Source organism: Nasonia vitripennis, chromosome 4 (assembly GCF_009193385.2).
Source record: "Nasonia vitripennis strain AsymCx chromosome 4, Nvit_psr_1.1, whole genome shotgun sequence".
NCBI lineage: Eukaryota > Metazoa > Arthropoda > Insecta > Hymenoptera > Pteromalidae > Nasonia > Nasonia vitripennis.
This window is the reverse complement of record NC_045760.1, coordinates 22,127,583-22,155,561: the sequence shown is the minus strand read 5'-3', so window position 1 is coordinate 22,155,561 and position 27,979 is coordinate 22,127,583. Positions and strand designations below refer to the sequence as shown.

The window sequence follows — 27,979 nt, the reverse complement described above, 5'->3', positions numbered from 1 at the left end:
TGCATGAGAGTACAGCTCTCAACTGATCCTAATGCATTATAAACGCGCTTTTTATAGCTAACAGCAATAGTCGCTCTCAAGCTGACGAAGCGTTCACATGGATTTCCAGCAACAAAAAATCAAGCTACCGGTGTCGAATTTCGATACTCTAACAGAGAAGCAAAAAGTGCAAAAACGTCACGGGGAATTACTGCCTGACAATATTCGAGCAGTATTTTGTGGACCATCAAATTGTGGTAAAACCAATACACTGTTCGCTCTCATAACGCATCCCAATGGACTCAAGTTTGAGAACGTGTACATCTATTCAAAGTCGCTGAAACAGCCCAAGTACAAATTTCTCGAGAAGCTTTTGCGACCTGTACCTGGTATACAGTACTTCCCCTACAGTGAACATGATACAGTTGTGCCACCTGACGACGTACTCCCTAATTCAATCATGGTTTTCGATGACGTCGCCTGTGAGAGACAAGACAACGTCAGGGCTTTCTTTTGCATGGGAAGACACAAAAATGTAGACTGTTTCTATCTCTGTCAGTCATACGCTCACATTCCGAAACATTTGGTGCGCGATAACGTAAATGTGCTAGTAGTTATTCGTCAAGATGACGTAAATCTCAAACACATATACGATGATCATGTGAATCTCGATATGAGATATACAAACTTCAAAGCTTTATGCTCAGCATGCTGGAAAGAGGGTAAACATGAATTTATTTTTATCGACAAGGAGCGACCCATCAATGATGGACGATATAGAAAAGGTTTTGATTGCTTCGCCACAAATATATAACGTATAGCAGGTGTGAGTAGTTGCAGTAGACTGTGATTCATCAAAGAGTCAACATGGCAGACTTTCGACGTGAAAAGGTAGTTCTTCAGCAAATTGACAAAGCTAGAGAAGCAATTAGACGCAAACATAGATTATTGAAGCAAGGTAAAGCTAGCATGGAAAAAGCTCTGGGCGAGACTTTTAAGCCCATAGTAGATCCACTAGAGAAACTGGTGAGAGTGAAAGAAGAGGTTAAGCCAGCTATTAAACAAGAGTTAAAAAAAGAAAAAAGTTTCGACGATGATGTTAAAGATGACGAAGATAATGAGGATGATACGCTACTGAATGAAACAGCTGATACTTCATTTGAAAGTGCTCAAGAGGATAGTGAGGACGAGAAGATTGAGAAAGACAGAAAAATAAAGAACAAGCATTCACTATCGTTAAAAGAAAATCGTCATGAGAAAGACACGGAAATGAACAATAAGTATCTGACGGCGTTAATGCAAAATCGCCAACCATATCTCGATCACGTGTTTGGAATTCGTCAAGATGGTCAAATACTCAAGATTGGTGATTCACCTATAGAAATCACCAGAAATAATATAATTGTTTTGAATAGAAAATATCCAAAAACTGAAGGACTGCAAGAGCTGCTTTTTAGACTACATCCAGATGAGGCCTTGATTAAGTCAGATGATTTGCAAAATTATAAAAATATTCTCGAAGCTACAAACGCACACAGAAAATATTACAGTTACAACCAGCCTATACGTCAACAGAACAGTAAGAAATATAATAACATCATTGCTCCACTTTTCAAAGTGCAAAGCAAGACCGGTGTTGGGCTTCTACCAAGATATAAAGTTGCAAGAAAAGGAACTCTCATGGACTACATATATTGGGATTATCCCAACGAACTAGTTGATCGTCTACGCTTGCTCATGGCTGAACGATTAGCTGGAAATAATAGTCATCTGAACGAAATCCATTCCATCATCGAAGTTGCGAGAAGCTAAAATTATATATTAACCGTAGACGTGAGCACATTGAAGTCAGTAGCAAGATGAGCGTCGATGTGTTTGGACGTCAGTCGAATCGCTCTAAAGGTCGTCGTGGTCCACCTGGTGTTGGCTACAAACTAACTGCCGACGGACACTTCGACATTGGAAGCAGAAGATTGTGTAACGTAGCAGAACCCCTAGAGCTCAACGATGCAGTGAATTTAGCAGTCCTTCAGCGATCAATCAATTCGGAAATATGCAGCGTTCACGAGATCACAAGTGATCTGAGACAATCGATTGATGCTGTAGAATTAGCTGCACAAATCGCAAAGGATGAGAATGCGGAAAAACTGAGAAAAATAGAGTTAGCTATAAGAGAATTGTATGAGATTCTGCTTAAAAATTCTCAGAATAATAATGACTCATCAAAAGGCTAGACTAGTGGAGGAACTTCATAAGCCAACTCGGCGTAATTATCAGCGTCGACGGTTTATAATGCGTGGCTTGGACGATACCTGGCAAGCTGATCTGGTGGAAATGCAGTCATATGCACAAGAGAACAAAGGCTACAAGTATCTGCTGACGGTTATCGATGTCTTCTCAAAGTACGCTTGGGCCGTACCTCTAAAGCAGAAAACTGGAAACGAAGTTGCAGCAGCAATGAAGTCTATTCTGCAACAGGGTCGTGTGCCAAAAAACTTGCATACCGATCGAGGCAAAGAATTTTACAACTCCTCGTTTGAAAGTCTTATGAAACAATATGGTATTAATCTCTACTCGACATATAGCAATCTCAAAGCTTCAATCTGTGAGCGCTTTAATCGCGAGGAACGAGGAAATAAGCTTTATGTAAAATAGTTAGTGTTCGATAATACGCACAATAGTTGGATAAATAAATCAGATTTATAAATAAATGTTTACAAATTGTCTTTTTATTCTAACATTGTATACAATGTATTCTTAATCTGTCTGCATAATCTTATAATGGCCCCAAGGTAAAGTATCAGTTTCACCTCGTAGCAAGTACCTTCTATCATCGTGTGGGCTTAAAGCTAATTTTACTTGTTTTTCACTAAATACATTATGCATGTGAGAACGAATAATGCATTGTTCACGAGTCTGTGTAGACATGTTCTGTAAACACTATATGTAATCGTCAAAAGTTATTGAATTTTGTACTACAGCAGTTTTCACGCCTTTTAATTTTTTCACCTTGTCCTGACCTTCCACTCGAATACTGTACATTTTACTGCGCAAACCAACAAATTCAGTCATTATGCGTCCGTTGCACTCATTTTTCATTAAGCCAACTACTTTCTTGTTTGCCACTGGCATTCCAAAGGTATTGTTCTCCGAATAGTCCGAAGTGTCAAAATGTTCAATATCCCGCTTCATAAATTCATATATATCTATATTACGTAATTCGTATATTAAACTATCCGTGTCTGTATATGTATCCAGCAGCTTACAATCATCACCGAACTGTTTTTTCATATAATCATAGTGAAAGCTATATACTAACGTTTTTGATAATTTAAGTACACAGAGTCCAACATAAATAGGTTTATCCATATTAACTTCAGTTTTAGTCAGTTCTATAATTGTCAAATTTTCATCTAGTATGCTGCGACTGTGAAAATTAGGTTGAATAATAAGAGCTTCAGCACCGTACCTACCGTCCCATTTGGTAACTATTTTCAGGTCAACTCGCTTTCTCACGTTTTCCATAGTTTTACCAAATACTGCGTTCATGAAATTATTCATTAACTTGTAAAGATTTTTTTCAAATTCATTTTTTGCTTCTTTTCTCATGCTACTATTCAAATCTATATACACTTTTAGCCATGGCCTCTGATTAAACTGTAAGACTCTATGTATTCGTTGAAGTTGCAATCCATTAGCCAGAGCTTGCTTTAAATTTCGATAATGCAAAACATATCGCTCTTTAGAGTGTAAAGTCGTCATAAGCTTCGAGTACGTTGAACCTGGTAGCTTCATGTGTTGAGGACATAGAGGCAAGTCTCTATGATCGTCGTGAAGCTGCTCTGGATACTCCAAGTCCAATTCAAGAATGTAGCCAATTGCTGATTCATCATCTACGCTGGAAAAGTCGGTTTGACTGATTGCTGTCTCTGTCATCCACTTAAAGCCTCCATATGGTAGTGATTGTTGCATTGCCCATCCATACAGATTATTAACATCATAATAGATTAAATATTTGGAATATTGATCAGCATCATAGTCGGTACCCATGTAAATGTTATTCGCTCGAGAATAGCGGTTACAGCATTGACTTATTCCTCCTCTTATTCCACGCTCAATGAACATTACTTTGTCAATGTCAGTGAGTAGCTCTAGTTCAATATTTGTATATTTGAGCATTGCGTCCCAAGTTAAGCCTGGTGCTGTATAATAGTGTGGTGGATCTAATCCGTATGCTTTCAGACAGCTGGTGCGAAAATTTTCAAAAACTTCAGCTAGCAGCAGTACATCTGTTTTCTAATAGAGGTCTGAATATTGACCCAAGTTTGAAATATTGAATTTATTCCAAATATTTTGTGCATGTTTATAATCTTCATCTGAAATGTGACAGTTGTTTAATTTATTGTAGAATGCATCTTTTGGCGGTTGCTCGGAAACGTTGAGTTTTTCCAATGAATTCACATAATCCTAAGGGAAAACGCCTTTTCTCCTTAGCAATTGACATTTCTCTTCAGTCAGCTGGTTATCTTTGTTAAACTCTTGCTTGAGGATATTCACATCTTCGAGGTAAGATGACAACTTGTCTAGAGACGATGCCATAAATCGAAAAGAGTCGATAAATTTGAAATTGATATCACTACCATCAATGTGTTTCGTAAATGATATAAATTTCTCCTTATTTATAGGCAGTAGGTTGACTCTACCAGGTATACATTGAGCAATATCTCTGATTAAAAAGTGTGAATCATATCCAGTCAGGTTGTGAAAGATCACTGGAACAGAGCGAGAATCTTGATAGTTCAAGTTACACTTCTCATGGGCTGCTCCTCGATATCTGAAACACATTTAAGTATAGTACTTGCCATCGGGGCGCTATTGTTGTTATTATTATTATTACGTGAAAATATTACCTTCCAGTGGCAGTGATCACGTACTCTATCAAGCTCCAGAACTTTCTCACAAATGTGACAAGATGTAGCTCGCTGGAAAGACTGCTCTTGCTCCCAAGTCAATGTCTCAATAGGTATGGGACACCAAAATACTGTTTCAATGTTTTCAGCAAGTTGTAAAAGCTCGTCAACAAACCATTTTGCAGGATTAAGTCCTCTATAGCTACGATAATACGAGAGTGAATCATCGTAACTGCATTTCATATAATATCCTATGCTATAAGCTTCATGCTGCTGATAAGCATTTCCAACTTTTATATCTTGAGGATACATTCGAAATCAGCGTAAACTGCAAATGGTACTCTTTCTTTGTTATTGAAATTTTTAAATTGCAGAATCGAATTTTTGGTATTTGGCAAGTTTACTCGACATTTATTTAGTAGTGAGCAATCACGTTCATGTGCCTGTAATTGTGATTCAGTTCGGAAATAATGTAAGCATCGATTACAGATGTGTAGTTTAACGTGTTGTCTTGATAATTGTCTGGATACTAAGCGGGACAAATCCTTAATCCAAACGTAATGATAAACTATAAGATTGTCATCAACCTCCTCTTTCTCATCTGCATAATAATTTTGTGCCAGTAAAAGGTTAATATGAGTTTCTTTTTTACATGATGTCAAGTGCGTTGGTACAACTTTGAATGCTCCTCCATTTTTTTTAAAGTGTTTTTTTTTAAACTTAGGGATATGTTTTGGCAGCACAGGGTATTGTAGATCTCTGAAAATCGGGTCGTTTTCATAAGCTTTATATGATGATACCCTATCAGAATGTTTCTTTGCTGGATGTAATGCTGAAAGAATAGCCCATTTGAAACAGGCATCATCGAAATTCTTCACGTTGACACAAGTTTCTTACCTTTTTATTGTGTATGGTAGTTCTACATATGAACTATCTCTCAATGCATTATATTTATTAATGTGCACACATAGATTAAGAATTGCTCGAAGTGTCCATCCTGAGTCACGTTCCTGGAATTCTTCCATATCTCGCTGGATAGGCTGCTGAACATTCAAACTAAACCACTGCTTGAGATTGGTATTTTGAAAAATAGCTTCAGCCTTTGTGTTGAAATATTTTATCTCCGTAATTTCTTTGTCAGCTTTGGTGATGACGTATTCAGCTGCCAATATAGTATACACTTTCACAGCAGTCTCTTTCTTAAGAGCAGTCTTGATTCGGCTTTGAAATAAAACTTGAGAGTCTTTCATAAATGCTGCTATATCTAACTGTTTCAAGTTTGTAATCACTCCAGATCTCATACGATTGTTGAATGCTACCTCTAAATCCTGCCATTTTACTCTATCACTTCGTCGTTCACGCACACCTTCACCACGTTTCAGTAAACACTTTAGCTTGTCCTTAAAGCCCTTGAGAAACGCGATTGTTGATAGGAACTTTTGTTTTTCGGGGGCACTTGCAGCACTTTGAAGCAATAGTCTCAAATGTCTTAAATTTTTATTATTAAGCTTTACCCACTTATCCACTTTTTCAGGGACGTTTCTAGAACTTTGAGCTATAAGCCCATAGGCTTCTAGCATAATATTCACAAGCTCCTTGCAATCGTACGCAGACATGATGATCACTCTCTAAATGGTATGAATAGAATGAAAAACAATGAAGTCGCTTTCCTTTTATAAGGGCAGCAAAACAAGCGAAAATCCAATGTAAATAAGTTTTATTATACACGCACTTATTATTCAGAAAAATAATTCGTAGAAAATGAATCATCTTGAAAAATAATTGAGGGTGTATGTCTGATTCATATACTATGTGAAATGTACGCACGAATTTTCTAGAGTATACGCAATCCAACACCCCCGACTGATGTCTGCGCATCGTGATCAACATGTACATAGCTGTATTTAATACAAGCAATAATGCATCGTCTTAAAAAATAAGCGTGAAACTAGAAACCCTTTGATATTAGCCGCTGCGATAGAAAGTCATCGAACTAATTCATAGCGCGTAAAGAAAGAATAACAGGTGTAATGTGATCCGCCAGTCGACGAAAAGATGCGACGAGTTGCACGTCGGCCGGTGACGTCAGCCTGACTAGAATATTCCACGCATTGACTCGACCTTGAGCACTGGAGTTTACCGCCCGGAGCCTCAAGGAGCCTCCCGGGTACCCTGCAGTGACCTTCTTTATCGATTTTCACCTGCACAGGTGAGTGGCTTCACCTGCACAGGGGGGTGGTAGGCCTAGCGATGACGTCAAAAGCTTCTAGAACATTCCATGAGGGCGGGGCCTATTCTCACCTGCACAGGTGTGCTGAGGGTGGCGTCGTGGGGGGGTCCCGTATCCGCGTTGTTATACTACTTACGAGGAAGCTCTCAGTGGACCTCAATCCATGGAGTGGTCCAAAGCCATCGAGGAAGAGCTCGAGGCTCACGAGAAAAACGGCACGTGGACCCTAGTGCCTCGAAGTCCAACCAGAGCTCCTATAAAGTCCAAATGGGTCTTCAAAGTAATAAATAACGCCAAGCAGGATACACCCCGATTTAAAGCCCGACTGTGTGCCAAGGGCTTTCAACAACGGGAGGGCGTGGACTACACTGAAACCTTCTCACCGGTCGTACGTTACGACTCTCTCCGCACACTTCTGGCTACAGTTGCCCTGAACAACCTGGAATTGGCCACCTTCGACGTACGCACAGCCTTCCTCTACGACAACCTCGAGGAGGAAATCTTCATGGAGGTACCAGAAGGAGCCAAGGTAAACACGCGTGTCGTCAACTGCAGCATCCGAGAAGAAAAGTGTGCCAGTGTGAGTGGTGGAATGAGTGCGAATGGTGAGATCATATGTCGTCTGCGTAAATCACTGTACGGGTTAAAACAAGCACCCCTGGTGCTGGAACCAGCGTTTTAAAGAATTTTTAAATAGATTCAATTTTGTTACAAGCGATGCAGACAAATGTATTTTTGTACGTCGTGTCCACGGACTTAATGTATCTCGCGTTGTACGTCGACGACGGGCTTATCGCGTGCGAGTCAGTCCGCGCAATCGATTCAGTCATTGTCTCTCTGAAAGCCGAATTCGAGATAACCATCGGAGACGGGAGCCTTTTTGTAGGTCTAGGGTCTAGAGATACAACGCGATCGGTCGCTGAACAGTCTGTTGATCTCGCAGAGTTCTTACACTAAGAAAATTTTTGAAAAGTATGGCATGAGCTCTAGCAAACCTCTTTGTGTACCCGCGGATCCTTGTACGGTACTCCGCCCGGTTGAAAACGATGACGAATGTATTAACGATGTGCCTTATCGCGAAATTGTTGGCTCGCTGAATTATCTAGCAATCGTATCTCGAACAGACTTAGCATTCGCCGTAAGCAATGTAAGCAAGTTTCTAAATCGTCATGGCAAAAGTCACTGGAACGCTGTAAAGCGAATTCTATCGTACTTGGCTGGAACCCCCAATCTCGGAATGTATTTTCGCAACGAAGGAAATACCGAATTAATCGGTTTTTCAGATGCAGACTTTGCTAACGATTTAGAAACTCGTCGCTCGATGTCTGGATACATTTTTCTTTTAGCAGACGGCCCCGTTACTTGGTCGTCACAGCGCCAAAAGCTTGTAACGATGAGCACCACTGAATCGGAGTACGTGGCTGCGGCAACTGCGACCAAAGAGGCAATCTGGCTCAGAAAGCTTTTGAGTAACATCGAGCGTCCATGTGCTTCAGCAACTGAATTGCAGATCGACAATCAGAGTACGATAAAACTGGCCAAAAATGCCGAATTTCATAAGAGAACGAAGCACATAGACGTTCGGTACCACTTTTTACGAGAGAAAATCGAAGACGATCAGATTTCGGTAAAGTATGTTCTCCCTATTTTTGCGCGGAATAATCGGATTGCGCGAACCCGAAGATTAGAAGTTTAGCGTGTCAGAAAAGGGCGGAAGTGTTGTAGTACGTCTTTTCTGGCTCTTATTATATACAGCACACGTAAGCTCGCGGGTTTCTCTCAGCTGTTAGTAGAGATGGCGCTCGGCCATCGTATAGCCCCCACCCGCCGCTATCCGGGTCCCTTGCTCCGACCGTCCGTGCGAGCGCGCTTAGAACGCGACTAGCCGCTACCTAGGACGCACCTGTGTCTGTATCCTCAAATAAAAACCTTTTTATCTATACTCACTCGCATCTATTCATTCCCTGATTCAACACAGACATATTTTTCTACAGGCAAAAATACTACACGGATATTCTCTACACCGATTTTTTATTGTTATACTACACTGCAAAACTCTACACAAACACATTACCTATTGTTAGAACATTGTTGAGTTTGACAATGTAGTAAAATAATAAAAAATAGGTCTCGAGAATATCCGTGTAGAAAATATCTGTGTAGAATTTCTTTGTGTCGGAAAATACGTTTGTGTAGGGTATTTTCGTGTACAGTTTGTTCGTTTTTTTTCGTGTCATATAAAAAATATTTATTTGCGTGAATTTATGTTCACTTCTTTCAATACCATCAATTTCGATGTTTCATATGCCAAACGTCCCGTGACGGCTCATCTTTTTTTTTAATATGCATTTTTTCATAACCCAAACGATGGTATGGGTTTTTTATGCCCCACAAGAGGGTCTATTACTTATGCCTATATATGGACATAAGTAATAGACAGACATTTACAGAAGAACTTGTACAGCTTCGACACTTGAAATGCGACACTATTAATTCACCAGAACTTATATACTGTTTGGCAAATTTTGCATCGAAGATCATTAAAAACCAAAACAACTTGTTGATTCTAATTGACACCGCGGTAGAAAGCAAAATCCATTTGAACTTGAGCGCACACGGCACGTCCTCACGCCTATTTATTCGGATGATTCCAACATTTGAGAATGCGATGCGGACTCCGGAGCGAAACGATGCTCTAAAGATTAAATTCTTCACTTCAAATTATTGTTTAAAAACTTATTCGAATTTTAATCTTTTTTAGAACTGATTATTTTCGAAGTTGAATTGACCGAGCTTGAACAGTTAAAAGAAAATCATAAATTAATTTTCAATCTTAATTATTTTGCAGAAGCAATTTTCTTAGCAAAGTGCTATATATATGGTAACTTTATTTAAATTGTACAAGATCTGATTCTGTTAAGCTAAGAAGAGACAGAAGGACCCCATGGATACCGTTCAAGAGTTCTGTGCTCGTAGACTACTGAGTTCCATATAGAGACGGGAACCCTTCGTCCCCTTCGTCTAGTGCCTAAAAAGAGAGACAGATCATAATGCTCGCTGTTGGCTTTGGGGTTCCTTATAATATATACGTAGCTTTCCCTCTCTAATGCTATATGCTCGCACGTTATCTACCTACACTTAGGTAGGTTATCGCTATGACTATACTAGCGCATAGTCGTCTACTATTCTGCCTGCAAGTTATCCTTACCTACCAGATGGGGCCACCGTCTCACAAGATTTAATTAAAATCTGTATGATCGAATACTCATATACATGAGCATTTACAACGGTTTAAATTACATTGTAGATGATAGATTCGTAAAATGTTTGTAGGTTATCTAGCAAATTAACAGTATAATAAGGTTGCGGCGCTCCCGACGACACAGCGTATAAAACTTATACTTGCCATCAGGATGCTAGTGCGCCGCTTGATGTAAAAGAAAAGAGATAAGAAAACGCATTTAAAGAAAATGGAATTATTAATTATTATTCACGCAATCAGAAGGCTTTGACTTATATCATTAAACTCAATATATAATAACTATTAGAAGTAGATTCGAGTAATCTACTAACTGTTTTTTAACTGGTATTCCGCCGACTTCATATGCCACAGAATTCCTCTTATCGATGACGAAAATGTTTTAACCCACTCAATAAAAGAAAAAAAAAATAGAAAGCTAAATTAAGAAGGCGTTGATGAATTCGCTTTTAATAGCCAGCTTGAATAGATTCCGCTTCCAGATCCTCGCTAAATTGTCAGCGTTTCGACGCGAAAGGTGACGAATCCAACAGCCGAGAATAAGGTATGATGCCAGTGCGAATGTGCGCGACTACCATGAGAGACAAAAGAGACAATTTACGTTTCCACATTGACTCGACGCGGTGCGAGTTCAACGGTCTCACTTTTGGCGATTTCGGCGGTCGACCTTGAACTTATACTGCTGGTCCACGCGAGCGCTAATGACGGACAAATGTGCGTCCTTCTTTGGAGACCGAGTCGAAGCGACTACGCGCACAACGATTCTTGGGCAGAATCTTAATTGGTATACATTTTTTAGGCTGCGCAGCCACCATTCTCCGGTTTTTTTGCCCGGTATTATCATCATGAAGCGCAATTTCGATGTATATTTTCCTGGTGCTCGTAAGGCCTTATTTGTTTTTTTTATCAAGGACTTTGCTCTTTTCTTCGACTGGAATTTCGTCTTTGAACGACGTACTTAGGAAGTTTGGTATAATAATGGCGCGACACTCGACCGTAAAAGTAAACAGTCGCGGTCGTAAAAGTCTCATCAAGCGCATTCTTAGTTTACGCGTGCAAACACTGTAAATATAAATAACTTTTAATTGAATCCGTTTACTCTCGCTGAAGAGACTTCACAGGCCGCAAAACTAAGAGTAATTTACTGAATACAATCCTGTAAAACGAACTTTCTGAAACTAGAATTAAAAAGAATTTGGGCGCATTCCGCTTTCGCGAAAATTAAAACGCCACAAGCTCCTACTTATGCAAACAGTTAAAAATCGATGTTCCTCGGCGTTTCGGCGCGTCCTCGTAAAAGTCGAGCTCTCCTCCGCACAAGCGCGACAACCAGTACGAGCACACGTACAGGCTGCAGGACTCGTCTCCGAGGCATCGGACGAAACTCAGACGGTGAGTCGAAATCCAGTATTTCCAGTATTCCAAGAGAGAGAGAGAGAGAGAGAGAGAGAGAGAGAGAGAGAGAGAGAGAGAGAGAAAGAGAGAGAGAGAGAGAGAGAGAGAGACGATCGCGAGTCTGGCTCTGCGCTACAATTTATTTATAATGTAAAATTTACATTTCAAAATCGTTCAATCTCTCGCGTGCGACCCACTCCTATACTCGCGTTGTCGCATTTACCCACAGCGCATCGAATCACCCAGGAGTTGAAAGGACTCTTGTATAGGTGCACAGTCAAGTCCGCGAAATACCGCAGAAATTTCGCGCGCTTCAAAATACACAACGCAGAGGAAAAAGAGGGTTATTAGGGTCGAGCAACGCGCGCAGACATAAATAAATCACGGCGTCGAATCGCCGATAGTATAGGTCCTAACAAGGAGCTGCGGTGGGCCGGTGGCGGCCGAGGAATTCCGGTTTCGGGTTCTGGCGCCGCGTGCTAAGCCACGCAAACATCGACCCCCGCCGATCGTATATTAAAACATCGTTCGCGCGCTCGTCCTTGATTACGGCCGAATCCGGCGAATAATTGAATTCCAATTATGTGCTGCAGCGTGCGCACGAATCCCTATAATCGCCCCGCAAGCGCCCGTGGCATACTTTTGCACGCCGGCAGGCTGTATTCAAGAGCGCTTAGTCCAGAATTCTGCGGCGGCGCAGTAAATTATAAGCGCGGCCGGGACGCCTCTTCTAAGCTCGCGTGCAGCTCCGGGGAGAGAAAAAATCCATTAGGGCGTCATCGGCGAACACGCTCGCGCCCGCGCGGCTCTGACTAGCCCCGACAACAAGACAATCGCATGTTCGCTAACAGCTCTATCATCGATCATGCGGCGGCGGCAGTTCTCCTCTCTTTCTGTTGCCGTTTCTCCATCTCTTCCTCGAAATCGCGGTCTCGAGAGAAATGCGGTACCCTGTACACACGTGGATCTGCCGAAGGATCAGTGGGAGGAGTGGCACATCGTCCTTTCAAATTTATCGCTTGATAATTACGAATTTTTCCGATGCTTAGATCTTTGATTTATTTCTAATTATATGTGTCCGCCAGATAACCGAGTATGCTGCTCCGATGCGCGGTGCTTGTTCCCTAATTGGTGATTTATTTCGTCTCGAATTTATGCAGTGCAACTCTGCGATAGAATTGATGCGTTCTGCCCTCTATTAGTTTTCGGCTATAGGCGCCTGCTATTCTGATTCTGAGTTACGATGAGAATTGCGACCGCTATTATACTCTCAAACTATACTAAACTATACTATAACTATACTAACAAGCATAATAGAATCCAGCTTTTGGAAAGCAGATATTACATATTATTAATTGTATGGCTTGATATTAATGCAAGGAATGAATTTCTTAAACCTATATTTGTTTTCCAGTCAGTTGGATCACCTATCTCTAACTTACGCGCGGTGTGCATTAATTATTTCCTTATATATCATGCGATTTCTAATGTATTCCTTCTAATTGATTGTATCGGTTTTAATAAATGATATGCAGTTAAAGAAATATGTCGATTCATGGAAGTATGATAAATGGCATTACTGTAGAAAACGTTTTTGTAAATAAATGAAAACCATTACAGCTGATATTTGAAAATCAACTGCAAATATTATCATAAAAAGTATATACTTTACTTTGAATCAGTAAAGAAAAAACTGTGATATAATAAGCTTAAATTTTCATTCATGATTAATATTATGTATTATTATCTGAGATATTAGAGTAAATGCATGGTAGCGTATACACTTGCTGGAATTAATCATGACCGAGACCTTATCGGTCATTTTCTATATGTGTGTAGATTAACAATACGTTTTTTAACCGACTATGCAACGGACATTTTTAAAAACATATAATAATCGGAATTCTCTTCACATAGCTTCACATGCTCGTCATTCTCTTAGTGAAAGTAAAATTATTTCCGGCAATCCGACATTCATGACTTTATTACAGACAGAATAATAAAGACCATTTTCAATAAAAATGCTCAACCGCGTATTTTAAAATAGTACAATAAAAGATAATTGCAGAAAAAATCCACGGATTCATATTTTCAAAACATTTTATTTCTGTTTTACATCAGCAATAAGAAGTTACAAGATCTGTCTAGGATATTACAAAAATTATACAATGAGCAATATAAGAGCTAGGCTTTTAATATTTACTAAGATTGACGTACACATGATACTAATTCGTACAGATAAATTATGCAGCTCATATTAATATAATTATTTGGGATGATGAATTGTTCAAGTAGAAAAATGCAGCCAAACGAGTGAGATAAAGCAAAGGTAGCACACTGCACCAGAGGTGAGAACCGCATGCGAAAGTGCAAAGTACGGATTACAAGTCAAGCCGTGTGCACGGGCGACGGTAGATCTCTCGTGTGTCATCCCGTTTCGTTCCGATCTGGCTTATCGTAATTTTATTCGGGGACCCTCTTCTTTTCTGCATCGCGTTTATGCGAGCTCCTGTGGTTCGTCCACTCTGTCGCACTCCTGTCACTTTGACGACTTAATCTGCGGTAAAATTATGAAGACACGTTATTGATGAGATTACGCGACGACAGTCAAAACAAAAAAAGTGCGTTGAATTTCTTAAAACGAGAAGATGTTTAGCGTGTGCTTCGAGAGAAAAGGTTAAGGTAAATATTGATTCACGGCTATGATAATAATCTTCTTTTATGGCCAGTTATCGAATAAGGATGAACTTTTCAATGCCTTTTCAAGTCGGTCTATAAAAAAACTAGTCATGCGCATTTAAAACAGTTAATTAGACCACTAAAAATAAAACGTCAATTGGTATGTAATTGATTGCACGCGTGACGTATTTAATTTCTGTAGAATGCATGTTTTGCGAGCATTATAAGTATTATTTACAGCTTTGATCTGTGATGTAAAAAGTGCAGGTGTCGACACAGAAGGCTTTAAACATACTCAAGCTCTGAGGCAAAACCTTCAGCTCGTGTAGTTTCGCTATGTGTAGCCGACCGATCATAAAGCAGGCGCAGGGATTTTTTCGCCAGACCGTTACTCTCGTCGAAGCGTCGTACACTCGTCGTTATGTATTCGTCCCTCGGTGCAATGAACCATCGACTTATCCCCCGGCAGAGCGTGCGTGTACTCGAACTCTCGCCCATGGTTTACGCGAATTTCGGGAAATCCATCTCCCGCGTCGACTCGCAGCAGCGCGCAGCCGTGCACGGGCATGATGGGAGAGAACCGCTGCGCATGCATTGCAGCGCCGATCCTATATCTATATAGATTTGTCAGAGCACAGGTGTATAAATAACAATCATATATGGCGCGCGCGTCTGTGTACTCGCGCGCGAAAAAAGGAAGAAAGAGAAGAGCAGCTTCCTCGTTGTAGCAGTGTAACGGTACAGGTTGCGAGATATAAGTCTGCCGTGTGCGTCCGTCCGTTCGCGGCTATAGGTATGTATAAAGGTACAAGCGTCGGGAGCGTCGAAATTGAACATTCGAGTATCAGCTCTCATTCGCATGCAAATGCGGCAGATCCCCTTTCTCTCTCTAGTCTCTGTTCCTGCGCTCCGCTCGGATCGCGATCGATAGTCGATACCCAGGCATGAATATATACGCGCGCACGCGCCGCAATATACAAGAGCGTACGTGCATCACATACTTAGGGTATTAATGCCGGAGCGAGGAATGCTGCATGCATGCATGCATACATGCGCGCGAGGGCTCGAACGATCTCGATTCCCCTTGCCGATCTCGCGCTCGCGATCCAGCGCTGCGCTCTGCGCGGACACACGTATACCTACGCGGCGAATACTATACAGTCGATTACAAGAAAGGTCAAATTAAGGGGAAAAATGCCAACCTTGCCGCGGGGGCCATCGAGAGCCATAAGTCATGGAATCGTCCCGACGCTCTGCGCTCGTTCCTTCTCCCACTGCATTTCTCCGCGATCTCGAGCAATCCAGGATATGGCTGACATACCTATAGCTAGCTATAGAGTCGCTTTGATAGAGCTAGAACTCGAGCGTCGTGCGCGCGCACCCAGTGGCACATCGCACGCCGGGGACGTAACGGTGATTGCACGAACCACTCACGATTTCCATAAGTCACCCGCGCGCGCGGAAAAGAGTCACCCACCGGTTTTTCCTGCGCAGCTGTGTGATTTATGACCGGCTCAATGCCGCGACGTCGTCCGACCGATCGCTGCTGCAGCTTCTTCTGTATAATATACTTATGCGGCTGCCCCTTCGAGAGATCGCGCGAGGCAGCGTGGATAAAGTGGACGCGCGCCGCGGATGAACGTGTGAATTCAAAGGCGCCGAAATCCCCCGGGTGAGATGCAATTGGAGCTTTGCTCGACGCCAATTTTGGCTCTCTTACGGTTGACACAGCGAGACCTGGGGTTTTCGGAGCGAGGTTTCGCCTTGGAAGCGTATCTTGGGCTGATTCATAAATAATCGAAAGAAACCCGTATACGTCACGAGAATAGAGAGCGCTTCGCTTTTTGCAAAACATAATACATAACAAAAATGCAAAATTGAACGAATTGTTATTATTGCGCAAAGGAACAAGTTTATTCTCGAGAAGACTAGCTGAATAAATTCTTCGAATAAATCAGAAATATGTTCGTACTTGTCGATGATAATGTTTCTATTCAGCTACGATAACCAATTGGTTTTTAATCGGGGTATCTAGATCTTGCTCTCCTAGCCATAGGCTATACGCATCTATTGTAATTTTGTTGGGCATGAATAGGGGCAGTGATCATATGAAAACAAAAGTCATATAGTAACTATATTTTTTTATGAGGGATATTTTATAGCATAACCACAAGATGGCATTCAAACTGTCCAGACATTTTCTTTGAGCCTCAGTGGATATGAAAAATGAGTAACTGTTCCAATGTGCCAAACGTTCCAAACCATTTATACATTTCGGACATTTATTACATTTGTGGCATATTTTTGGCACAGTTTTGCCATAGCTTGGCACATACTGGCATTGAGAAATATATATACATAATAAATTATTGCCGTTTGAATACACATATTTTTTTGACATAATAAAACTTTTGTTGCTTAATCTAATTTATCACAAATTAGCACTACAGTTCAACATACTTTAGCAAAAATTAACATAGGTATTACATTGAATGTAATAATTGTTATATGGGGAATTCTACGAGAAAAATGACATTTTCTGGTTGCAGAAACCGAAAAATAACAAATGTTGGGGCACGCGCCTGCAACTTTTTTTTTCTTATTGTACATGTTTAGAAAAATGCATAAGCACGTTTTAACACCGAAAATGTGCCTTGTGACACTGTTTTATAGGCCCCTCGAATTCGTCGAAAAATAGCCATTGTTCACCGGCATGTACCTAATGCATAAGGGCACAAACTGAAAATGTATTACGCTAGAATGAAAGAACGGGAAAAGAGCTTTAATTGGAAAAAAAAGTGTTGAAAATGCTTGATTTGGTCAAAATTTACGCTCAATTGAAAATGCGGGAAAATCATGGAAATTGTTGGATTTTTCGAAGTAAAGAAATTTGTACCTTTTTTCATGATTTTTCCGCATTTTTAGTCGCGCGTAACTTTTGACCAAATGAAGCATTTTCAAAGAATTTTTTTTAATTTGAAGCTCTTTTCCCGTTCTTTCATTCTACCGAATTACATTTTCTGTTGGAACAATGGCTATTTTTCGACGGATTTGAGGGGACTAGAAAACAGTGTCACAAGGCACATTTTCGGTGTTAAAACGTGGTTTTGCATTGTTCTTATAAACATGTACAATTAGAAAAAAAAGTTGCGGGCGCGTGCTCTATATGTTATAACATGTGTTTTCTTTTCGGTTTCTGCAACCAGAAAATGGCATTTTTCTCGTAGAATTCTCCATAGGTATATGCATATATACCCTGGTAGAAATGAGTCTAAGAATAGGCTAGTAACTGGCCAGTTCTTAGGATTTAATCTAGTTAATACCTAATAAGTGGCCAGTTCTTAGGGTCATTTCTACCAGGGTATTAATTTATTTGTACAAAATTCACATATATTATAGGTGTATAAAATAATTTATCTGTGGCAATATTGTGCCATTTTATGCCAATATTGTGCCAAACTGAGGAAAAACTGTGCTGTGATATATAAAAAATAAGTACGGAAGTTTGATTATTATGCCATACTGTGCCAAACTGTACCTAACTGTACAGTTTGGCACAGTATGGTAATAGTAAGTACCTTACTGTACTAAACTGTGCTAAAACCGTACCGAATGTCCGGAATTTATATGGTTTGGCACAGTATAGCACGGCTTGGGCCCAGTTACGCACAGTTACGCACAGTTTTGGCACAAATTGGCACAGTATTTAATTCCACTGGGTTGTAAATAAAAAAAAGTTAACATCACTGAATAGTACAACGTTTACTCGTCAGTTTATTAAATTAAGAGTCATAACGGTTCAACTAAAAATCCAGGCTTAACACGCCCCAGTTACAAAAAGGCGTATATTTTCCTATGGGGCGTGTGGGTCATGTCAAATATCGTGTCAAATCCATTGTAATATTTATTGATTGTATTATATAGTCCTTATACTTCGAGCTTAATCAATTCTTCGCGATGATCAATTGAAACGGCTTATAAGATAAATATTCATCAAAGGTTCTACTTAGCGTATGCAAATTAGCGATGTATACCAGCAAGATTTTTGCTTGGTAAGCATAAATATCTTACATGTTTGCAAATTCGTTTTCAGCACGTACTACAAACGACATGGAATAAATTTGTTTCAATTAATACTCAATTAATATTCAACTGATAATATACGATATTTGAACGTTAATTACAAGCAATGTTATCGAAGTAATTCATTTTATATTTTTTAAAATTGTTTATTTATTAATACATATACATAAATTATACATTATCAATATAGATATACATTTATAGAAAATAAATATACACTATAAAATATCTTCTATCAGCAAAGACAATTTTCAATATATACGATGTGCGATAGATTATTTTTTATGCGTCTGTCGAATATTTATATTCTTTATATAGAAAATACATAAATTAGTTAAACATCAATAGAAAAAAGACGTGTAATACATATCAAATGACTGTTATGACTAATTAGTATCTATCAAAAATGTGGAAATTATAAAATTGTGTAAAAAAATCGTAGGCATTGCATGTCAGAATTTGTACTTCTCACTTTCCAATATGTTTTGCTATTTAACTTCAAACATTGAAAGCCATAGCAATAAACGTATACTGTGTATAAAAATACTATCACTTTTGTCGAGCATAGTAGGCTTATTAATATGAGATTTTGTAGCAGAAACGTCAGTACATATTGTCCGAAATATTTATGGAGTTTTTTGAATCTTGCAGTTTAACGGAGTATATTATGCATTCACAATAAATTATTATGATTTGATGAAATTACACAATATGGAGTGAAAAAGTTTAAAGAATCTCCGCAAAACTTGTGTTTTAATGAGAATGTTAAAATTTGTAGGAATATCAACGCAATTCTTTTTTATTAAATAAAATGCAGCGAATAAGCCATACAAAATTATGTCTGAAATTTTTATATTTTTGTTAATTTCTTTATAAAGCTTTATGCATTGAGGTAAAGTGGTTTTGACTGTTTTTCATTTTGAGCAATGTATAATTTACAATTTTATCAGTGTTATAATGGCGATTATACAAACATTTTTTAGGATCATTTTATTTATAGAAGAAGAAAATCCTGCAATACTGAATCATTTTACTTTTAAAATTATTGTTATAAAATAAATATATTGGTCACAAATTTTTTAGGTCATCATTATTATATTTTCTGCAATTCGTACAAGTGCAAGCTATATTTCAAAATTATTTGATAAAAAATCCATCCATTTTTTATAACGAGTACCAACATTTTTTATAATTTTGCTTTTTGTACACTAAATGTCAAATTGTATTTAGAGCCTCATTTCTCACTCTAACGTTGTTAATGCTAACACACAGTACGTTAGTATAACAATCGCGAATACATAATTCTACTTAGATAAATGCAAACGCATGCATCAATTTCTTAATTGAATAGATGTGGTAAATATTCAGTGAAAAGTTTATTTTAATTAATTTGTTTATAAACTTGCACAGAATTGATCAGTGCAAGAGTGTTTTCATATTATATTTATATATGTGAAAAGTATCTGATACTATGTTCGTAGCACGCGATTAAAAATAGAAATTAATAAAAAAATAAACTAGCATTCCCTAAATTGTATCGAGGTATAAATAAGTTAGTCTGCTTTCGTTTTGGTAAAGATTTCTGTCCAAACAGTAGTAATCATTGGCAAGATGTATAAATTATTAATTTCAGTTCTCACCTTACAATATTGCTACTATTTGACGTTACGAGTTTTTAATTCGATTAATGCGACGATTTACATTAAATATTTTATGACAAGAAATACTCAACTTATCAATCCGCAACTGCTAAGATTGTTTTGTATAATTACATCTGTAACAGCGTCAAAAACAAACTGGATATTACTTGTATCTGTGGCACATGTAAAGTGAGTGTAAATTTGCTTCTGTTCCTTGCGTTGGTTAAGATCTTCGAATTTCATCTGTATGTACGATGCGCACTCGTCGAAAGTATTCGGACCCCTATATTCAGGAAAGCAGTTTGTTAATGGGCTCTTGGTTATCTTTTCTTCAAAGATATCTTTCTTGTTCAAAAAAAGTATGATTGACGTATCGACGAACCATTTGCTGTTACATATAGAATCGAATAATTTCATTGACTCGATCATCCGGTTCATTTCTTCATCCTCAGCAAGAACTAAGTCATATTCACTCAAAGCTACGCAAAAAATGATCGCAGTGACATCCTCAAAGCAGTGAATCCATTTTTTCCTTTCGGAACGCTGGCCGCCCACGTCAAACATTTTGAATTGCAATCCTTTAAACGAGAAACGTGTTTCCACAATTCCTGTAGTTTTTATTCTCGTTTTTAAGACGTCTTGCTGCGTTGGAATGTAGTTAGGCATTGTGATGCGATCTATAGCATTTAAATAGTAAGCTGCTGAATCATTGAGCTGGTATTCGCGACTGCGTTCAAAACATTTCTGAACACCAGGATCTTGCCACAAACTTTTCATCAAAATCACCAAGTCACTATTCAACTCTCCTTCAGGTGTAGAAGATGCTAATGTGAAAAAATCTCGGGCCACATTAATTTTGCTCGAGTCGGTGAAGTCTATTTTCAATTGCTCCATAGCCCGAATTATCGTCATCAAACTTTGGATTGTATTGCTGTACACGACTGGTTTGTATTGCTCGCATTCCTCTTGACTGTAACCCGTTTCGTGGATTATTTTCATTTGTTTTACTATCGTAGATTTACCAGATTCTCCAGCTCCGAGTAAAAGTAATTTGACTTCGTTGGCGATTCTTTCGCCATCTGCCCGAAGATCTTTATCGATCTTTTTTGATCGCTCGGCGGCGGCTTTGTCGATGTGAGAGCTTGAAGCACAACCCATTTTTCTTTAGTGTGTACGTCTGAAAAGAACACGTAAACATCTCAAATAAATTTAAATAATTGCAAATTAGACAAAACAATAATTTTTAGATATTTTAAAGCTATAGCGAATTTTTCTGAAACATATCTGAAATTTTTGTGAGAAAAAAATGAAGTAGTTTTTAAGAAATAACAAGGAACAATGAAAACACTGGAGAACATATCATACAGTTTTGTTTTATTTATTAACGACTTATCATTTATTAATTTTTTTCATGTGATTACGATAGGACGATTCCGAATATTATATGTATGTTTTATCTTTAAAAATTATTTCAAATAAAGCTTGATTATTAAGATTAATGCAATATACCGTCGCTCCCTACGAAGAGTAGCACTGTTTAAATTTCCCGTCATAAGTAGCACAACTCATTTCACACACGCTAGACTAGCACAACTCAAAATTTCCCGCGAAGACTAGCACAGCTCAAACTTTCTCACAACTTAAACAACGAATTTCTATAAAAATTTCCCGACTTTTGTGAAACTGTCCCTAATGAACATTTTTAAATATTCACAATTTTAGAATATACTATTTTTGCATAGATTTCTAAATAAATATAAATATTAGAGTAAGAATTAAATATTTAATTGCTGTTAATTCAAGGTGGATACTTTGGTAGAAATCGATATCAGTTTAAAGCTAGTAAACATTTGTCGATTCGATTTTTCGACCAGCGATTAAACGCTTTTTCGGACAATTTTCGCGCATTTATTAGAGCAAGAATAGAGTCATACCGTATTACAAAGCACATTCGAGATTGTGAAAATAGATTCTATCGTTTGCGGCAAAGCACTAGTGATAATTCGTTAATGGCTATTAAGGGATATGCAAAATAATTCAGGTTAAACAAGTAAAAAAAAGAATATCACAAATATCTTTGTATGCCGTGCTTGTATGATTGTTAATTGCGTAAACTGTTAAAAAATGTATTAAAATCCGTGAGCCACTTTGCAATTAGTGTACGACAAAAGAAGTAGCACGAATATGAAAGATTTAAGGTTATGTTTATTCCAATAAATTCTCATGAAATGGAAGAAAAAGCGTTTCATCACAAGCTAGTCTAGGCTATTTTTAATAGCTATTTTATATTTTCCAGCGCATTTCTAGTATTAAAATTTCTACCAGGGTACTTGCATAAACTTTATATTTCTTAGAATTTTGTTTGTATTATAAATGAACATGCCGTGATACAGTACTGTATAAAGTATACATTTTTATGCTCGTAACAGTTATTATAAAAAGTTTACATTCATAAATTAGTTAATGTAGTAAATGGTGATTCATACCTCTAGGAGTAATCAATCAAATTGCTGAGAAGGTACGTGTTCGAGTGATCAAGGTTAAAATGATTTCTCAGTACAGTCTCTTCATTTATTGATGTGACAATCGCACAAATCTTGAAGTTCTTTAATAATTAGTCGTGAATTCACAGTTGTTTCGTTGCAAAGTGCGCACAAATGTAAACGGAGTAAATTTTGATACGCCTCGTCGAATCGTGGCTTGGCTCCGAAATTTCACTATGAAATGCAACACGCAACACCCCATGCATACACTGCGTATATGTATATGTATTCGAAGAAAGCAGCACTGCTTATTTTTGTACTTCAATAATCACTGTGTCTTCGAAGTGCACACCAATAATTGAAGTGGAACGATAGAATCCTTCAATTAATAATATTTAACAAAACTTCAACGAACGTCATGTGTAAACAAATACACGTCTGCTATTTAGCTGCCCGAGTCGCGTCCTTCCTCGTTCTCTCTCTCGCATCGAGTCGACGCCCGTCCCGTCATCGGTCGGGAGGGTGGGGCACATTCCTTACCGACTGCGCGCTACTATTGCGGGTATGCGTCACCCTTTGGTGGTCCTTACGGTAGCGCGACATTCAAATTTAGATATAGGTGTTGTGTTACCGAATCGCCTGCTTGACTACTTTGGCCATTGACGTGTATGTACAACTGTACTGGTTTCGATATTATATTTTGTTTTACCAATCTACGTTTATGATAAATTCTGATTTCTGTAATAATAATAATTCAATTTTGATAAATTTTAATAAAATGTTTTGTGTAAACAATTTACAATTATCAATCGAAGAGTATTTTTAGAAAACTAAAAAAAATAAAATATTTAAAATTCATAAAAATTGAACTGTACGAATAAATCATTTATATTTATATAATATTACATTGTACTGCCTTAATTTTAAGGGGTCCAGCCTGGGTTAAATCTTGCAAAAAACAACAAAATATTCGTCTGATAACATTTTTTTCTTTTCACGTAAATTAACAAACAAAAAATATTTACAATATACACTATTTCTACCGAAAAATATCATATATATATATATATATATATATACTAGTGGGGCTCCGCCCCCCTGCTCGCTTCGCTCGCCAACCCCCTATTGTAGTTTCTGTGTGAGATTTTATCTTCAAAATTTTATTTTCATGAACTGATAATTATGTTCTGGATGGTTGAAAATGATCGATCTTATTGTATAAGAAAACCTGTTACTGGAAGTAAAAGTATTGTTTAACATTGAACTTCTACTATTAATGGCATTTAAAATAGTTTTAGCTAGTTTTTGAAGTTTTCTGACGCTTGAAATTCATCATTTGAATTTATATATATATTTTTTTTTAAATTAATTTTAATTTTTTTTAATGTTCTTAATGTTTAAATCTTTGTGCCGCAAAAGGCATCTATAAAATGATTGACTTTATAAAATTCGAGTTGCGCGCCATTGGGAGACGTGAGGTGATCCTGAAAATTAAATTATTTGCGGGTACGTGGAAAACTGTCTCTTTATTCTGTCTCTCTAGTTCTGTCTGACTACTCATATTACCTGAAAATTCATCGAGGTCTTTGATCTCGCTTATCTTGTCCATTTTGTTGTTTATTCAATCAGTGAATCATCTATAATGATTATACTTTCTGATGGTTCTTTGAGTTCTTTGAACTCAATTATTCCCTAACTTATTTACACGTTATTAATAATTAACTTTAATCTTATAACTTAAATAAAATTAGAGGTAGATCTTCAATATCTGGTTCTCTTGGAACTGATACTTCTTACCTTAACCTAAACCTTAATTCTATTTAATATTATCCAATTTAAATCTATTTAATCATAATATGTTATAAATTTGTATTTAATTGGACTGTTAATGCGGCCTTATTTTACTACGCAATAGCGTTGTGAAAGTATGACGGTCTCAAGCCCGATAACGCAGAGAGCAGTCATGTTATTTGGTGGGGGGGTGGTGGGGGGGCCAGGCGGGGGGGTGGTGGGGGGGCGATGGGGGGGGGTGGTGGGGGGAGGGGGTGGGGGGGTTTTTGAGATTTTCGAAAATAACAGAAAAATGAAAGAATTTTACGTGTTTTGGTGGGGGGGCCAAGGTAGGGGGGTGGTGGAGGGGTGGTGGGGGGTGGTGGAGGGGTGGTGGGGGGGAGTCTTGCCAAAATGACTATATAATATAGGAAGATATATATATATATATATATATATATATATATATATATATACCATACAAAATCACTCACCAAAATTCATGACATTTTACTATATATACGGGCTTAATATGTACCTTAAACATGCCCCCTCAGACCTAATGAAAGACATTTCTAAAAAACATTAATTAAATATTATTATCCATACGTTGTACCCTGGTAGAAATGTCAACGGTTCAATGGCTTAGCAATGGCTTATTTAACCAATAACGCCAATGAACCGCTTAGAAAACCGCTAAATAACCGCTTACTGTAATAGAAGCTTATGCACAGCTCCTTGCAGTTAATTTGCTTAAATTCAGTTGACTAGCCATACGTATACAATTATCAGGTTAAAACTTTTATTAATTAATATAAATTTACCTATATGATTGATTATAATTGAAAAAAGACAGTAAGTACTTTTGACTGCACTTTTATAAAATGTACACTTTTGCCACTAACTTGATAACATATTTAATATTTAATATTTTTAACTGAAGTTTGCTTTGATCAATCACAATGAATGCGTATTTTCATATAGAGTATTAGAATATTGTCCATAATTTCTCATATCTATTTCGGGCAAACATTCATAAACGTTGATATGACATAGCTTGTAATGATTGGATAATTTATAGGCAAACACTGTATGATGAATCCTGATCCAGATTTTAAAAACCCGTTCCGAGTCGATTAATGTATTAGATACACATTTCATTTAATTGTATAGGTACACGCGTCCTATTGATAATTGGGCCACATTGCGTGGAGCGAGCACTTTTTGGAGATCTTTTGAGATTTCTATAAGTTGATTTCAAAAGGACCTTCTGTTACTACTATTTATAGGTTATGTTATAATTTGAATTGTTTTTAGTCAATCCAAATATAAAATTTGTTAAAATAAAATTTTAAAAATACTTGTATGATAAAAAATGTCTTATTGAGTTTTAAACTTTTGTTTACCATCATAATGCTTGAATTATCAATACTTAACTACCTGTAATGCTGGAATTAAAGTTTTACGATATCAATAATGCAATACGCTTATAAGAGATTCAAAATAGACAAATATTTTAACGTTTTTAAAAATTTTATCTAAAGTTAATTCAAGAATTTTTTATAGTGTCTTTACTTTTTTCAAAATGATTGTTAATCGAAAAAAAATTTTTGGCCACTTGTTTATCAATGATTTTTGTAACCATTTAAATTACTCGCCTTCGATGAACATGAACAATCCATACTCTTAAAGCGCCGCACATGAGAAATATTAATAATTATTAAACATATATAGATCAAATATTGAGATAAGGTAAATAAATATATACTGAAATAAGGTATGCCAATGAAATTCAAATTTTCCACGGGAAGTATTCTAGTTCAGATTTTTATCTACTGTGTAGTCTAGTAAGAAAAATTATCTGTGAGTTACTTTTATGCAAATATTAAAATTCAACTACTAAAAATATATTAATAGTTGATAAATGAAAAATAAAATTTAAGAGTAAGAAGCATATTTTGAATGACAAGTTAGCATAGTTTCGCGGATGGGATGTCGCGTTAGTTTCTCGGGTGGGGTGTCATGTCAGTTTCGCGGGTAGGGTGACAAGCCTATAGGTATAAAGGCCTAACGTACTATTTATTCAATCTCAACAGCTTCGACAGTACAGACCTTGTCTTAAGATGTCGCAAACAGAGGGATCGCTTTTACGAGCAGTACTGATGAAAAATCACCTAAAGTTTGTGGCAGAGTGCAAGCGCATCATGGAAGAACAACGACAGAAGAAACTTCAAGAAATGTATTCAGATTCCAGCTCTGACTCGGACGATAACAGCTCCAGCTATGATAGCCATAATTCCAGTTCAAGTTCAGACTCTAGCACAGATGAAAGCTAATATTTACTTCAGTTGAGTACATCGATGACGGCTATATTATATTATTGTCAAGAATTATTTCCTCAAAATGACTGATCCAAGAGCCATTCCGATAGGGCCTCAAGAATCTCAACTATAATTTGACGTGGCATAATTGTACAGCAGGCTCAAGAAGTATAATTTAATAGGAGCGGCGTCGACATTTGATTTTGTTACAATAAAATGCGTTCATTGAAAGTAATGTGCTTTCAGATAATTTGTAATGCCAGATTCAATTAAGCTTATTAGTGTAAAACTACATATTTTTATGATTGAACATTGATACACTGCTAACTATAGAATCAAACACAGGAGAATGTAATAAAAATCGAGATTAAAACTCGATCGCAAAAAGAGATGGCGAAACCTGGCTGAAAATTCGAGGGGCCGAAAAAGTGTGATTCGCAGAGTCGAGCAAGTGAAGTATTAGCGTAGCGTGTATCGGTAGTAAGCCGGTAGTAAGAAGCAAGAGATACAGAGTAGAAGGAACGTATAGGAAAGGCTTTTTAGAAAAAGGAAGATGAAGGTGGATTTATGCAGGGCCACAGAGCGTGTTTTATCGCAACAGTAATTACCGAAGCGCGCGCTGAGCGAAGCTCAGTGACCACTGAGCAGTGGAGCTGTAAGGGAGCGCAATGAATGAGAAATAAAGGAGCAACAACAAAGTACGTTAAGCTGAAGTGAGCGTGAGAGGGAGAGGGCAGAGGGGAGAGAAGAAGAAGATCGGCGGAGAGGAGCGAGCGAAAGTGAGTTTGAGGGATTCCTGTAAGCCGCGAGGGTTTATATGAGTAGCTCGTCGACGACACGGCCGCGAGTGACGGCGTGGACGCGGTTCGCGTAGTCGCCCCCTTCCGAGTTGCGTACATACGCATGTATGCAGGTATAGGTACGGGGAGTGAGAGAGCCAAGGCCGGCCGCTAGCCGCGGCGGCCACCGCAGCTGAAAAAATCGAAATAAAGTAGCCAAGTGCCCCGTGAGGATAAATTTTGTACCATCACGCGGGGCCCACGCGCTCTCGTCGCGCACTCGTGCGCGCTGAATCCGTCGCGCTTGTATTCCGGGCGCAGAGACTGGCGAGCCGCGAGAGTGAGAAAGACAGTCGCGCTGCAGCTGACGTTGATGTACGTCGCGACCTTGGCTCCGGTAGATTGCGCTCCGCGCGCGGGAGAGAGAGAGTGAGAGAGAGAGAGAGAGAGA

General features: G+C 38.1%; 2 protein-coding genes across 2 annotated transcripts; both read right to left on the bottom strand.

Moving 5' to 3' along the window:
* Nucleotides 1-2,736: 2,736 nt before the first annotated feature.
* Nucleotides 2,737-6,505, bottom strand: LOC100113970. Its single transcript, XM_031929814.1, has 5 exons — nucleotides 5,787-6,505; nucleotides 4,838-5,091; nucleotides 4,482-4,751; nucleotides 2,989-4,268; nucleotides 2,737-2,910 (listed from the first exon to the last, which is right to left on the bottom strand). Exons 1-5 carry the CDS (start codon nucleotides 6,503-6,505, stop codon nucleotides 2,737-2,739), a joined length of 2,697 nt encoding a protein of 898 aa, XP_031785674.1.
* A 12,437-nt stretch (nucleotides 6,506-18,942) lies between these two features.
* On the bottom strand, nucleotides 18,943-23,158 carry LOC100114685 (guanine nucleotide-binding protein G(i) subunit alpha). Its single transcript, XM_003424656.4, has 2 exons — nucleotides 22,662-23,158; nucleotides 18,943-21,352 (listed from the first exon to the last, which is right to left on the bottom strand). The coding sequence occupies exon 2, from the start codon at nucleotides 21,331-21,333 to the stop codon at nucleotides 20,263-20,265; it is 1,071 nt and encodes a 356-aa protein (XP_003424704.1). The 5' UTR covers nucleotides 21,334-21,352; nucleotides 22,662-23,158; the 3' UTR covers nucleotides 18,943-20,262.
* Between the last annotated feature and the right edge of the window lie 4,821 nt (nucleotides 23,159-27,979).

What these genes read in the sequence shown, in the direction of transcription:
- LOC100113970 (XM_031929814.1), bottom strand. Translation starts at nt 6,505, where the DNA reads ATGTCTGCGTACGATTGCAAGGAGCTTGTGAATATTATGCTAGAAGCC. An exon ending in CAATAGCGCCCCGATGGCAA is followed by an intron (nt 4,752 to 4,837) that starts GTACTATACTTA and finishes GCTCTGTTCCAG; the next exon opens with TGATCTTTCACAACCTGACT. An exon ending in GAGTGGAAGGTCAGGACAAG is followed by an intron (nt 2,911 to 2,988) that starts GTGAAAAAATTA and finishes TAGTGTTTACAG; the next exon opens with AACATGTCTACACAGACTCG.
- LOC100114685 (XM_003424656.4), bottom strand. Translation starts at nt 21,333, where the DNA reads ATGGGTTGTGCTTCAAGCTCTCACATCGACAAAGCCGCCGCCGAGCGA.